At 47.1% G+C, this 14,911-nt stretch overlaps 2 protein-coding genes across 4 annotated transcripts; one reads left to right on the top strand and one right to left on the bottom strand.

Annotated features, from left to right (window-relative positions):
* Positions 1 to 1,077: 1,077 nt before the first annotated feature.
* Positions 1,078 to 8,452, bottom strand: shcbp1 (SHC SH2-domain binding protein 1). 3 transcript variants are annotated; one of them, XM_068601568.1, is made up of 14 exons: positions 8,361 to 8,452; positions 7,474 to 7,639; positions 6,529 to 6,759; positions 6,323 to 6,438; positions 5,818 to 6,026; positions 5,594 to 5,689; positions 5,294 to 5,524; positions 4,497 to 4,674; positions 3,921 to 4,041; positions 3,673 to 3,804; positions 3,100 to 3,218; positions 2,507 to 2,593; positions 1,987 to 2,125; positions 1,078 to 1,898 (listed from the first exon to the last, which is right to left on the bottom strand). In XM_068601568.1, exons 2-14 carry the CDS (start codon positions 7,631 to 7,633, stop codon positions 1,609 to 1,611), a joined length of 2,109 nt encoding a protein of 702 aa, XP_068457669.1. In that variant the 5' UTR covers positions 7,634 to 7,639; positions 8,361 to 8,452; the 3' UTR covers positions 1,078 to 1,608. The 3 variants fall into 3 exon arrangements, with proteins under 3 accessions (XP_068457669.1, XP_068457666.1, XP_068457668.1); XM_068601565.1 differs by lacking the exon at positions 8,361 to 8,452 and having other exon boundaries at positions 7,474 to 7,754; XM_068601567.1 differs by lacking the exon at positions 8,361 to 8,452 and having other exon boundaries at positions 1,078 to 1,895; positions 7,474 to 7,754.
* Positions 8,453 to 9,812: 1,360 nt separating this feature from the next.
* Positions 9,813 to 12,528, top strand: tssc4 (tumor suppressing subtransferable candidate 4). Its single transcript, XM_068601539.1, is given in 4 exon segments — positions 9,813 to 9,849; positions 9,959 to 10,011; positions 10,466 to 10,602; positions 10,604 to 12,528. Coding segments are annotated over 4 exon segments (1,077 nt in total). The 3' UTR covers positions 11,454 to 12,528.
* The last annotated feature ends 2,383 nt before the right edge of the window (positions 12,529 to 14,911 follow it).

The following is a 14,911-nucleotide window of genomic DNA, read 5'->3' as shown; positions in this document are numbered from 1 at the left end:
ACGTTAGCTAACGTATAACGTTAGCTAACGTATAACGTTAGCTAACGTATAACGTTAGCTAACGTATAACGTTAGCTAACGTATAACGTTAGCTAACGTATAACGTTAGCTAACGTATAACGTTAGCTAACGTATAACGTTAGCTAACGTATAACGTTAGCTAACGTATAACGTTAGCTAACGTATAACGTTAGCTAACGTATAACGTTAGCTAACGTATAACGTTAGCTAACGTATAACGTTAGCTAACGTATAACGTTAGCTAACGTATAACGTTAGCTAACGTATAACGTTAGCTAACGTATAACGTTAGCTAACGTATAACGTTAGCTAACGTATAACGTTAGCTAACGTATAACGTTAGCTAACGTATAACGTTAGCTAACGTATAACGTTAGCTAACGTATAACGTTAGCTAACGTATAACGTTAGCTAACGTATAACGTTAGCTAACGTATAACGTTAGCTAACGTATAACGTTAGCTAACGTATAACGTTAGCTAACGTATAACGTTAGCTAACGTATAACGTTAGCTAACGTATAACGTTAGCTAACGTATAACGTTAGCTAACGTATAACGTTAGCTAACGTATAACGTTAGCTAACGTATAACGTTAGCTAACGTATAACGTTAGCTAACGTATAACGTTAGCTAACGTATAACGTTAGCTAACGTATAACGTTAGCTAACGTATAACGTTAGCTAGTCGGCTTGATATAACCTCGTAACGTCATAACGACGTACACGCTGATTGGCCGAGACTCGACACATCCAAGATGTTTTATTCGAGAAGATCACTCACGACATCCACTTTTCTCCGTGTCTCACTCCGATCTCAGAAACTCTTCGGATCTCCACGATCCACGTGATGGCATATTTTAATTACAAAACGGCGAATTTCGCCGAACGGTGTCAAGTATGCAGGTATGCACTAAGAGCAACAGCAACACATTTTACGTATCGGAGCCACCAGGTGGCGCTGAAGGAGAACATGTTGACACGGGTATTAAACTGCACATGAAGCAGACCCACTGCGGCGTAAGACCTTGTAGAAGCATCAACTCACTGCACACAGTTCAACAGATACCTTTTAATCTGCAGGACATTCATTATATTTACTATTTCCACAACAACAACTTAAGACTCATTTGTATCATCGGTCTGAATAATAATCCATTTCACTGGGATTCTGCCTCCAGAGCCTGAAGGCCATAAAATCCTTAAAAACACACAAAGGCACCGCGCCACATCTCATAACAAAGAAAACCTCTTCATCAACTCATCATCATCATCATCATCATCATCACCTGTGCACCGCTTTCAACCAGCCACCACCTTAAAATACACATTTATTAGAGCCGGAGTGGAAACTTTAAAACGTTATTCAAAGTGACGAGTGGATTTCCAAACAAATAATCCTGAAAAAACTAAATTAAATATTTAGCATCGGGAGCCAAAGGAATAAATAAGATAAAAGCATTTGTGCAAACCCAGACACACACACACTGATACCTATTCATGACAACAAAATAAATCATCTTAAAAACATCTGAACTACGTTGGGATGTCGTAAGTTCTGCGAGCGGCACACGGTCCGAGGCGCCGCTCAGTAGACGAAGGTGCCGAGGTCGCCCATGCCGTTGCGTCTGAACTGGTTTCCTTGAATGGAGACGAAGATCTGGTGCTCCATCAGGTCCTGCACGGCTCGGCTGCACGACGGCTCCTTGCTTCTGCTCAGCTGGCGGATCAAGTGCCACTTCCTGCCGGCGGCGGCGTCGCAGTCTGCGCTGCCAGCATTCTCTGCCTGGACGTCTGCGGCGCCGTTGGCCGGGTCAGCGGCGCCCGGCTGCTGCTGCTGCTGCTGCTTGTCCTCAGACGCTGGTCCAGAGAGGCCTTCTGGGAACAAAAGGTCTGATCAATGTGGATCCTGAGCTCTTCTTCACTCCTCTGTCGTGACGGAGCTCGACCCGACAGCTCGACCTACCGTCACTTGGATCCACAGGAAGGCCGGCCCGCTCCCCGGTGTTGGATTTCACCAGAACCATCCCGTAGCCTTCGTTGTTGTGGATCACGTTGTTCTCCATGGTGATCGACGGCATCACATCAAGCTCATCAGCAAAGTCCTACACACACACACACACACACACACACACACACACACACACACACACACACACACACACACACACACACACACACACACACACACACACACACACACACACACACACACACACACACACACACACACACACACACACACGATATTGATTTTTAAATCTCTTGTGAAAACTTTACAATGAACGGTTCTGGTGATGGAAACTAGTTACTAGAGGTCTTATGTCCACAAAAGCAGTGACATATATGAATAAAATGCTTTACACATGTAAATGTCTAAAGCCAAAAGCAGGAGGACAGAAACACGCAACACCACGACTTCATGTGAGTCCACAGAACAGCTGATGGACCTGGAGGCTGCAGGCGTGTCATCTGGTTCTTCTCACCTTGATGAGGATCCCGTCCTTGCAGTGGTGGATCCCGTTTCCCACCAGGCTGCACACACTGCCGGGGTAAATCTCCACGCCAGCGCCCTGCAACACGCAGCAACACGTTACATACTGAAGCCTTCCTGTGACCCGACCAGCACATGTTCTCATTATCTACACCGACCCTTCCTGCAAGTTTCTACCTGCAACCACGGACACATTGGGTCACAGCCATCAGTCCATGTGGGGAAGACTTACGGCCGCTGGATGGCAGGTCACACAAAACCTAAATTCACTACAGACAGAGCTTCTTACGAAAGAAAAACCAAAGAAACGGCAGCTGGACTCGACTGCAGGGTCACTAAAGTGATTGGTGAGCGAGAGAGAGGAGGCGGAGCTATGCGGGCTCACAGAGAGAAGACAACCCAACTGATATGCCAGTTGGTATCAGATGACAACACCGATGACACTTCTGAAGCACCTGTGAACAAGATGTACCTGCCGGGTGTGGATGACTGCACGTCAGGTCGCACTGTTCACAGCAACACAGATGTTAACCAGTACAAAAAGCCCAACGACTGCAAGGTAGATAGGCTCCGCCTCCATCTCACCTTGGAGCCGTAGAGGTCACACAGGTTCATGGTGAGGTGAGCGGCTGTCCGGACGATCACTCCTGTGGTCTCACACTGCAGCACGCAGTTCTCCATGTGCAGAGCACCCTGACGCACACCTGACAGGAAGCCAGCAGGAAGCCAGCAGGAAGCCAACAGGAAGCCAGCAGGAAGCCAACAACAGGAAGCCAACAACAGGAAGCCAACAACAGGAAGCCAACAACAGGAAGCCAACAACAGGAAGCCAACAACAGGAAGCCAACAACAGGAAGCCAACATGAGTCAGGGTTCATACACATTGTGAACAGTACATTTCCAGGACTTTAAACCACATTTTCAGGACTTTAACCACATGTCCATGAGCAAACATTGTGTGAAATGTGTGTGTAAACAGTAAAAGTGATAAAATGTAGTATTTAAACTAACAATGAGGATTCAAAGCATACAGTAAACCTTAAATGACTCAAATGAATGAGAGACAATAGTTTGATTAAAAGAATAAACGTTTATATAGATGCCTGTATGTATGCTGCTGACATGTTGAGCCTCTCCTTTAATAGCACGAGTACTCACACATGATGCCCTCGATGGCGTCGTGCTGGATGAACTTGATGTTGGACAGCCGGACGTCGTCTCCTGAAGACTCCACAAACGAGTCGCCCTTGTTTTTCTTCTCGATGACGACCTCGTCGGGGAGCCCGAAGCCTGAAGCGCAGCCGACGGGAGATTGAGGTCAAGACGTGTTGTTAGATTACGCTCGGGTCCTCCAGAAGTCTCAGACCTTCCTGTGCTCAGCGGCGCGAGGCCTTCAGAGGAGTTACCTTCCACACTGATGGAGTCTGGCAGGAACATGGAGCTGCTGACGCTGTAGACTCCTGGGAGAACGATGACCACGTCACCTTGATGGCACGACTCCACCGCCGACACCGGGTCTCTGTAGAACTACACACACACACACACACAGAGACAGACATATACACACACACACACACACACACACACATATATATATGCAAGTGTCTTTAATAGGTGAATTTAAGAAATGATGTAAAATTGAGAGCACGACCTCAGGGTTTAGAGCGTTAAGGCAGACTTCTTTTGATTGTTAAAAACAAAACATCCCAAGAAACACATTTCCAAATAAATGAGACAAAAAGCAGAAGAAAATAAACTGGATGTAAAATGAATATTATGCCACACGGAAATAACTTCTATATTAAATAATAATGTTTTCATGATATTTCCTCATCTGTTTAGTTTCACTGCATCCGAGAGCTCGTTAGCTAGCTCGTTAGCTAGCTCGTTAGCTAGCACGCGCTGCCCCTCCTGGCTCGTGTGGCGGGGTTGGGCGGGGCCGGTGGGTCACAGAGCCTCTGCTGGCCGCGTGTGGTACTGACCTGGATCTCGGCGTCCTCAGAGGAGCACAGCGGCAGCAGCCGGTCGGTGAGGAGGCACTGCAGCTGGACGGCGCCGCAGGAGGCGCTGACCACATGGACCACCTTCATGCCGGAGGCTCTGGGCCCGCGGCGCTGCACGCTCTGCTGACTGGCGTTCCCTCTGTAGCCCAGCACGTACCTGCAGAGGAGGGAAGAGGTGAGGACCAGGCTCCGCCCCGTGCGTCGCTTTAGAGACGCCGAGTGCTGTAGAGCGGATGGATAGATTTGTCCCTCCTTTCTTACCGTAGTTATCTTTTGTGTCACGCTGCAGCTACCGTTCACGCTTACCGTTAGCCTTTGAAGAAGTCTGTAAATATCTTCTAAGATATATTCTCTGTCTGTTTACCGCTGTGTTGTAGCAATAGATGGTAATCGCAATTAGCATTTCTATATTAATTTCTCCTTGGAGATTAATAAAGTACTTTTCATTCATTCATTCATTCATATTAACATCAATGTTCAAATTAGCTTAAACGCTAACTGGTCAGAGGAGTCTCATGCTAACGGATACTTGTTTTTCTGGCATGACGGCTTCATGCTAAATCTTAGCATCATATGGTCAGTTTGTAAAGTCATGTCATGTTCCCACAGTTTTACTAAATCAAGATTCTTACTAAAGACCCTAAACTCTACTCTTGATTTCATGGATCTGCTGTTAGCCATATGCTAAGCTAAATTCTAGAGGCGAGAGCAGAGCGACGGTGGCCTTACTGGACGGCGCGTGGCGTTTGAAGAGCGGCTCTCTGCGCGCCTCTCACCTCAACAGCGGGTTCTCGATGATGTGCAGCTTGCGTTTGAACGTCTCCAGCTGGTCGTAGAGCTGCAGGCTCTCCACCATGGACACGTTGTCCAGCTCCGTGTCCGAGTCGGTGCTGAGGCCTCCGCGCACAGCGGAGAACTGCTGGGAGCACTGGGAGCACTTTTCCAGTAAGGACCGGTACTCGGCCACCAGGCCTGCTGGGACTCGGTCCTCCAGGATGTCGTAGTAGCTGAGAGGAGACGCGGTTCAAACGGGATTCACTGGAATGAAACAACACTCGAACACAACGTCTACTCACAGCCGGAGGCGAGGCTCCACACAACGAACAAAGTAGTCAAAGTCGTCGTCTTCATCTTCCTCGTCCCAGTGCCGCCAGATGTGTGTGTAGAAAAACCTGCAGATAGAAGAGGAAAGAGAAGAAGAGGACAGGATGGCATAACAGGCCGGTTGACTGAATCAGACACCAAATGTGGCCTCACAACACGTGGCCTCCAGGACCAGGATGGACTCTAAGGGTCCCACCTGAGGTGCTCCAGTGCCAGGGCGGTCTGGTCAAAGTCCCCCGACTGCTCGTAGACCACCAGGAGGTCCTGCAGAGGGAGCCGGTGCTGCGTGGCCACCAGCAGAGTCTTCATGGCGTCCTCGGTGAGCTCACAGCCTCTGGTGTCGCACTGCAGCGGCAGCACCATCCTTACGCACGCTTTCAGGTCCTTCAAGTCCAGATCACACACCTGAAAGCACGAGGCGCTCTTCAGCACTGACGTTTGAAATCCAGAACAGCTGGAAACACTTCAGCGAGCTTCCTCTGTGGTCACACGTGTACTTTGGTGTCAAATCAAGAGCTTTTTGTAAATCATTTAGAACCACGCTGCGTCAATGCTGTTTAACGTAAAGCCTCCAAATGCAAAAAAATAAATAAAAATGCAGTTAACACATTGATAAAAGAATTGTTGGATCGCTGCGTTCACGCCCCCAGCCATCGTACATTCACAATATTAACAGAAATGTGTCTGAAAGTTGGTCTCACCTCCACCAGGACATCAAAGACATCAGTAGACCACACGGCCAACCAATCACAGGGCTCCACCACCTTCTCAAGGTAGTCAGCTGCGAAGGCCTTCACCTCGGAGGGCTTACAGTCTCCTACACAGACACAGACACACACACACAGTCTGAGATCAGCTCTGTCATGACTCACTGTGGTTTTCTAGAGGAGTCTGACACTGCCGTTACCGAGCATGTAGTCCTGGTAGGCTTTGAACCGCTCGTAGAACAGCAGGTGGCTGGTCTGGAAGGTGTCAGGAAGACACGAGTCCACTCCTCTCTGGCGCTCGCGTCTCTGCAGCTGAGTCCCGGACTTCTCAGTGTTGAAATGATCTGTGCCACTGTCGTCGTCATCATCATTGTCGTCGTCGGCCTCATCATCGTCATCATCAGCACTCTTGTGTTCATTCGGAAGCAGAGCTGTGCGTGAATACATGTGTTACGATGCCATAGGGTTCTTCTCTCTACATTTCACACATCACTCAAGTAAAACTGGTTTCTCTACTTCCCGAAAAAAAGAGACAAGTTACGAAATATTCACACCCATTAAGTACCAGTTGTAGCTGACAAAGCTAACGTTAGCATGCTAATCTCTGACCCAGTGACCTGCTGGATGATTCAAACAGCCCTTAGGCTCAGGCGGTATAGAAATGTAAATAAGTGGTTTCAGAGCAGTGTGTGTGTGTGTGTGTGTGTGTGTGTGTGTGTGTGTGTGTGTGTGTGAAAGGCCCCTTGAGGGCTGATGGGCTGTGTGGACGCTGCTTGGCCCCCTCTAGTGGAGCAACCACGAACTGCATGACACACAATACAATGCATGATGTCACAGGAAAACATCATCAAACCAAACAAAAAACAATATTTTTGACCAAATACCTCAATATCGATATTGTAGGGTTGGCTAGTTGTGGCTTTATACAATGACATTTCTATAAAAACAGTCAGTAATGATGATATAACTACTCATTTTCTAGGTTTTCTATGACCGTAAGATGTCTGTAAACAACATGCCCGTATAAACGCACACTGACACCGGGAGCTGAGGCAATGTATGTCTATACATGTGTAAATAACTATATATCTGTACATGTGTCCAGCTAACCGAGCTCCTCAGAGACCCGACATGGTGACACGGACCTTGGGTTGAGCTGCAGACTTGAGGTACCGCTTCAGAAAGCTCGTCGTCCTTCTCCCCGTCGAGCTCGACGTTAACGTAAGACTCAAACCCAACCAACATGTCGTCCGCAGCGGCGGCTGTGGTTCCGGTAGACGGGTTTCCCCGTTCGTCTTGCTCCATGGGGGTCTGAAGAGAAACCAAGCTATACTTTCTCCAAGTGAACTGTCGACCTGAACGAGCGGAGTTACGAAGTTCTGTCAGTTCGACTAACTGAATCACGAGCTGCAATACGCCCATACTTTCAAACTTTTCCCGGGTCTGAAGGGCCGCAGCCAATCGGAACGAGGACTGGTGCCGGAAGTCCCGCCCCCCTTATACGCGCGTCTGTCCGTCAGCTTGAACGCGTCATCAGCGGCTCTGCAATTTTATTTGATTATAAATATAATATATATATATACGAGAGGCGTATATATATATATATATATATATATATATATATATATATATATATATATATATATATATATATATATATATATATATATATATATATATATATATATATATATACACGCCTCTCGTTTCGCAGCCCCCGTGGTGTCACATTTTTCAGCCCTCATGAGTTTGCAGTTTGTGTGTGTAACTTAAAAATTGTGAATATTTTTTGGATATGCAAATGAACCTATTCCATTTCCCACAGGAACAACATGGCAGCCGAATTATTGTTGCAACCACTTCTTCTTCTTCTTTTTGGTTTGGCACCAAAAAAAGGTGAATTACGCCACCTACTGCATCGGAATGTCGACCAGAAATATCTACCCCTTAATCCCCCCCCCCCCCCCAATAATTTAAAATAAATAGGGAGCTACGTCCCTCACTCAACCCTGTGTCTTACGTATTGCAGTACCTTTCCTGCCCGAAGGTTAATGCATCCTTTAACTGTATCTCGTCTGCTGCCAGCCTGCTCTTCAACCTGTCTCGCTCAATTATACATTTGACTGAATTGTATGTATTTTTTATTTGAATTTTACTGGCGATGACAAATGCTATGATCTACTGTTTCCGGATGTTTATTTACGAGTTGCATTGTTTCGTTCAGCCTTGTGTGTCTAATACAGCGTGTGACCGGTAGGGGGCAGTCGCAGTCTTAGTGAACCCTGGAGCGGTAACGCCAGAAGAAGAAGGAGGAGGAAAAGGGTCCTGGCTGGGAAAGAGCCTCTGGGGCGAAATACTGGTCCGGTCCTGACAACAAGAACCAGGTAAACCGCAGTCTAGTCACCCAGATGCATATTAATATGAATATGAATACCGTTACGTCTATGAAGCAGAGACGCGGCGTGTTTGCCGCGCGCTGTGCGAGAAGCGGAGCGGCGCGCGGCTCTTTTAAAACGACGCACGTCACCGCGTCAGTTAGCATTAGCATGCTAACGAACCGCCCGATGTTCAGCTAACGCGAATGAGACGCGTTCGCCTCTCACGCGGCGGGTACCGCGCGGGATGAAGCGCCCGACATTTCCGCTTCTCCTCCAGGCTCACCACTGAAACCAGCGCGGTGTGTTATACACCCTGCAGGGTCATACTGGTCCCCTTTCATCAATGGGAACACCAGTCAAGGTGAATCCCATATTTTCAATATCAAACTGAGGCATCTTTGTGTGTAAGAGTCCATGATGGTTCATACAACACGTCCGTGGAGGTGCACTTAATGTCCCAATGATTCAGTTGTAAAGACACAATACATTCGATGTAATCCACGTTAAACTATGTAAAAAATATGGAATATAATTTGTATAGCAGCAATAATCCACGGGATGAGTACATAAGCTAGTGAACACATGGAGCTCAGAGACCGTCTCCTGACCAGGGATTCAACCAGAGAGCCGAGAGAACAAGTCCACTTCCACCTAAAGAATGTCTGCCATGAGATGTGACAACAGAGCGACTGAGAGGTGGAAGAAGAACTCTGTGTTCATCCCAACCGAGTGAAAACCAACAAATCAAGAGACACACTGTCAGCATCAGAGCTGTTTTATGCTACAATGTTGCATGTTTGAGTTATTAATGAGCTGCAGGGTTTTTTAATTGTAAAACATGTTGAAAAACACTGATCCAGATGCATGAACGGGCAAAACATATATATATATATATATATATATATATATATATATATATATATATATATATATATATATAATGTAACTCACTTTATAACAAAATTAAACTAAACTGTGTGTGTGTCTGCAGCCGAAGTTGACGAGTTAAATGTAATGTTCGCTCCAACTCATAATCAACGTTTATGTGAATACAAGTCTGATGTGACTCGGTATGAGCTGGGAAACGGGCACAAAAGAACTTGATCATGCAGTTTTGGTGTCACATGAACTCAGGTTATTCGAGTGAGAACATGTCTTCAGATCTCTTCAGTCCATCGTCTGTGTTTTTGCTTTGAATCCCAGAGTCTCCAGCAGAGCCGCAGCGCACGGCGTCTTCCTCGGCTTCATTAAGAGTCTGCAGACCAACAGAGACAACATGGACGCTACAACAGGAGCTCTATCAAGGTACGGACGCGTTGTCTTCAGAGTTTACAGGACTCGGTCATGGAGCTGCCCGTCTTTAAAGTCTCATCGTCAGAACTCAAATCAATGTAAACGGGGGACTTCTGCCATCGGTCACTTTTGGTCCAAAGTTCAGATCTTTACAATAGATGTTAGTTATGATGAAGGGTTTGCAGAAAAGTCATTTTTTGATTTGAGCGTGTGCAGTTAAATAGGTCTAGCTTCCTGTTTCACTATCAACTGCACAATAATGCATCTTACAACAATCTCAAGTATGAAGCCCCGAATCCCCCTGATTCAAAATGAAAGTGTATTGTAACAACTCCGTCCTAATCACGTGCATATTCATCCAGGAAGGACAGCTGTTCCCTCTCACAGCTCAGCGGACTCTCAGCGTGTGTCGTGCGATGACGGATGAAGCCCACGAGTTGATCTTGACCTCTTCCTCTCTCTCCAGGTCGTTGGTGTAGGCGAGCTGCTTTGTCCTGTTAAAATGTGCGACCAGAAAAATGGCGGGGACCACGGCAAGATCCTGAACAGTGATGACGTGGACGACCTGTCAGCCAGTGATGAATCTGAGCCTGAGGAGCTTCCCAAGCGCTCCTTTTGACCCGGAGCTCGACGACGACGATGATGACGACGATGACGATGGCGGCGAGGTTGTGGTTTCTGCTCCGGCTGTTGGCCACAGAGCTCAGACTCCATTCAGTCTGAGAGGAGGGAGCTCGGCCTTCTCAAACCGCAGCCACAGCATCTTCGAGTGCCTGGACAGCGTGGCGCGGCTGGCCTCCTCCTCTCTGACCCCGGAGAGCGCCTCGGACGGCGTGTTCGCTCGGCCTCTGCCTCCTCGCTCCAGGAGGAAGACGAGCCAGCCGGCGCCCAGCTGCCCCACGCCGGCGAAGAAGAGAGGCGTCCCGGACTACCTGGTGCACCCCGAGCGCTGGACCCACTACAGCCTGGAGGACGTGGAAGAGACGAGCGATCGGGACAACAGGAAGGCGGCGCACCACTTCCTGTCCAGTCTGCAGCAGAGGAAGGGGCCGCAGGAGAGCCAGAGCGACGCTTCCTGCGCCGGCCAACAGAAGGTCATCTTCTCCAGGCCCGGCGGGCCGTCGAAGGAGCAACCCGCCACCGACCAGCTGACGGCGGCTCGAGGGAAAGAGAAGGAACCTCGCCTCAGCCACCTGGAGGAGGAGGCCGAGGAGAAGGAGGCGGCTGCAGGAAGGAGAACCGACCAGAGAGGGGGGGAAGTCGAGGACACGGCGAGGGATGAAGAAACAGACAAGAGGGGAGCGGTCGGTCCACCAGAGGAGAAGAAACGGGTGCAAAAAGAGACAGAGGAGGAAGAGGAGGAGAAGATGGAAGTGGCCAACCCGGCCTTCACCTCCTTCAGGAAGACGAAGCGCGTGAACTACAGGAAGAGCTCCGGGCGAGAGGACAACTGACGCCTCATCACCGCCACAAACAAACAAACAAACAGCTGTTGTCTCTTCCAACGAGCCGCTTCAGTCCAGAGTCTCCACACCTGGTGGAGAGGAAGCCAACAACAGACCTCTGACTCTTCTGCCTCTGACTCACATCTCTCCTCCGCCGGGCGTGGCCGGACGTGTTCACCTGCTGCCACATCCCTGTGTGTTAGTCTGTTCTGATGTTAGCATGCCGGCTAAGTAGCCGACCGCATACTGAGGTTCGCTGTAGTTTTACATCCCCGGCTCAGGATGGTGTCATTGGCTGGCCGCGCTTTGAGGGGTTTCAATGTAAAAAAATAAGTAAATAAAAATACCCATTTATTAATCTCTTTTTAAAATAAGTCTGAAAACAATTTTTTTTTAAAGTCAACGGGAACCAGTTTGTCATGGAGCTAGCGTTAGCGTGGTTAGCTTGTTAGCTGGCCGCAGTGACAGGAGCAGCATCAAGCTGCTTCCTGGTTCATGCGCTCGGTTTCAAACGTGCAGTTAATGTGAAATGAAACGAGTCGTTGCTTATGGTTAGGAAACGAGATGACTTGATTAATGTAGTAAACCTTGTGGTTTGGCATGAACTAGCTAGAATGTGAAGTTACAGACGTACATGAAAATAAGTCCATGTTGATATTTGGTTTCATAAAGGATTCAAACCTCCGGCCTCCTGGTGAACGTCCAGCGTGTCGGACCTTCAGCCCGACCGCCGCCTCGTCAGAGATGCAGCGCATAAAACTATAACAACAGTTTCCCTCCAAACGGGATGGAGATGCAGTTTATTTGTAGGTGAAATATTGAAATCTGCTGCTGTAATAACTGCAATCTAAGATTGACAGGTTAGCAACAGGAAGTAAGGAGGGCGGGGCTTAGGAGTCAACCTGAAAGACAAAAGTCAATGAAATGTGGAACGTCTGTAAAGTTCCTTTAGTGGATGAAGGCTCAACAGGAGCGTCCTTCCTGTGAGCGATGTGACGCTCTGTTGGTCATTTCCTTCATATTTCTTGTTGCATGTTCTGTATTTTTGGAATAGTCTCAATTAAACATTTTGATTTACATTTTATTCGTCATCCTTTTAAGGCTGTTATTTGGGGGGGTATATATATATTTTAAAAAAAAAAGAATAATGTGTGAAGAAACAAGAATGTTTAGATTTTATCGACCTGAGTTAGTGAACAAACTCCTTTTGTTTGAATCGAGAACTCGAGTGTTGACAACGTGATGGAAGTGTGTCCAGTGAGTGAGAGCGCGCCGTCAGCAGCGTCTGGACTCGCTTTGTGTTGTTTGCAGTGCGGTTGTGCGAGCTGCGTCTCCATTGGACCCGGTAACACAGAACCAGCTGGTACTGGTGTCGGGGGGGCAAACATTTTATTAAAAGTCCTGGACGTCCAGTGGTCAGCATGTGTATGAACCCGGTACGTTGTCGTACTCCTCAGGAGACAAAGTGCCTCCAGACGCACCTGCAGCCTCACAGCAGGACAAACTGAGGGAAAGATCTCCAAAGTGATGCAGAGCAGAGCTCACCAGCAGGGGGCAACCTTCCTGTCCAAGTGCAGGAGTGTTTCATGTGCTGAAGGCAGCGCACCTTGTTCCCCAGGTGCTGCTGCTGCTAGCGTAGCTCCTGTGAAGAGCATCTGTTACGGCTCATCTCCTGCTAGCTGTTGACGCCTCATGCAGCCTCACAGCGAAGAACACAAACAGCTCTTCACGCGACTTTTGTTGACAGTTTGTGTAAATAAACAAACGTTTCTGTGTAACTCGCAGCTCGTTGTGTGTCATTACCGTCTAACAGGTGTGTTGATGTTTCCTTCCTCATAAACCATTTGCAAAGTCAGTAGCACCGCTCTGTTTTCTTGGCACCTGTTCATGAAATGTGAAACCAAGATAGCGCCGTGGTTCACCTGTGTGACACCTGTGTGACACCTGTGGTTCACCTGTGTGACACCTGTGGTTCACCTGTGTGACACCTGTGTGACACCTGTGGTTCACCTGTGTGACACCTGTGTGACACCTGTGGTTCACCTGTGTGACACCTGTGGTTCACCTGTGTGACACCTGTGTGACACCTGTGTGACACCTGTGGTTCACCTGTGGTTCACCTGTGTGACACCTGTGTGACGGACGCATAGTGAAACTTGGAACACCGTATTCACAGAACACATGAAGGTATACACACTGGTGCGTTAATAACAATAACATGGTCACAGTGGTGCATTATGAACTATAACATGGTCGTAGAGGTACAGTTGATGAGCCTCTGACGTGTGACACGTGACACGTGACACGTGACGTGACATGTGACGCGTGCTCTGCTTGTTCACACATTCATGTTGTGTTGAAGTTACTTAACTTCTTTTTAGGTCAGTGATTGCACAAAATAAATTCATTTAAATTCAGACATATTTTTAAGTTGATTGTACTCATTATTTTCAACTAGTTTCAGCCTAATTAAATTTATATTTTCTGCTCAACGATTTTGATTAGTAACTCAAATTTATTAAGAGATTCCAACTAAACCATGTTCAGTTTACTAAAATGGATTATTAATTTTAACAATGTTTTTTGTTTGAATGCAAATTCATTTAATATAAATTTTCACATGCTAAAATTAAGTTTATTTAAATTAAATATGATTAGCCATTATTAGTATTTTTTTAATCCAAATAAAGCAAACAGCATATTTCAAGACAACGCTTCCTAAATCTTATTGAAAGAAAATGTCACTGACACACAGTAAAAACTACTCGAACCCATCATGTGAGCAAAACATGACCTACAATAATAACTCTCTTGTACTTATTAGACGGAGCTTTTATGAAATGAGTTAATACTTGTATACTTGTGTTCTGACCACTATATTAATACATATATGATGTACTTTGTATAAGATGAGGTCATCTTGTTGCAGCTTCACAGCAGGAAGCAGGAACACTATTTCCTCTGTGCTGTAGTGGAGTACTTGGAGTATGAAGTATTTTAAATGTGTACTTAGAGTATAGTACTTGAGTAAGTGTACATGCTGGTCGTTGGTGTGACGTGTCGCTGCGTTGTGTTGTTTGTTGTGACGTGTGTTCTCTTTCTTGTGGAACTTTGTGTGAATGTACTTATCATGAGTACTCAGCATGATCATGTCAGTAGAAGTACTTTCTAAATATTTCAAACTGAGCTGTAGTATTTATGTACAAACTGACTTCAGAAGTATATGAAAAGCTCACATCTTCCATCTTTTCCGGCGCAGTGAACGCAGCATTAGATGAGCCGTGATGACGACACACCTTTACCTGCACACACAAACTTTTACCTGCACACGCACACACCTTTACCTGCGCCCCTTCACCTGGACGCGCGCGCTCACCAGTCACCTGGAGCGATGCGGAAGTGGAGCCGCGCGGTTCTTTACGTTTCCTGTTTGATCTCCTGATGGAGGATTTAAGCAGCAGGTAACT

The sequence above is a fragment of the Clinocottus analis genome, unplaced genomic scaffold (assembly GCF_023055335.1).
Source record: "Clinocottus analis isolate CAN_PGR_092001 unplaced genomic scaffold, fCliAna1.0.p SCAF_51, whole genome shotgun sequence".
Classification (NCBI taxonomy): Eukaryota; Metazoa; Chordata; class Actinopteri; order Perciformes; family Cottidae; genus Clinocottus; species Clinocottus analis.
Note: the sequence above shows the minus strand (reverse complement) of the source record. Positions and strands in the feature narration are given on the sequence as shown.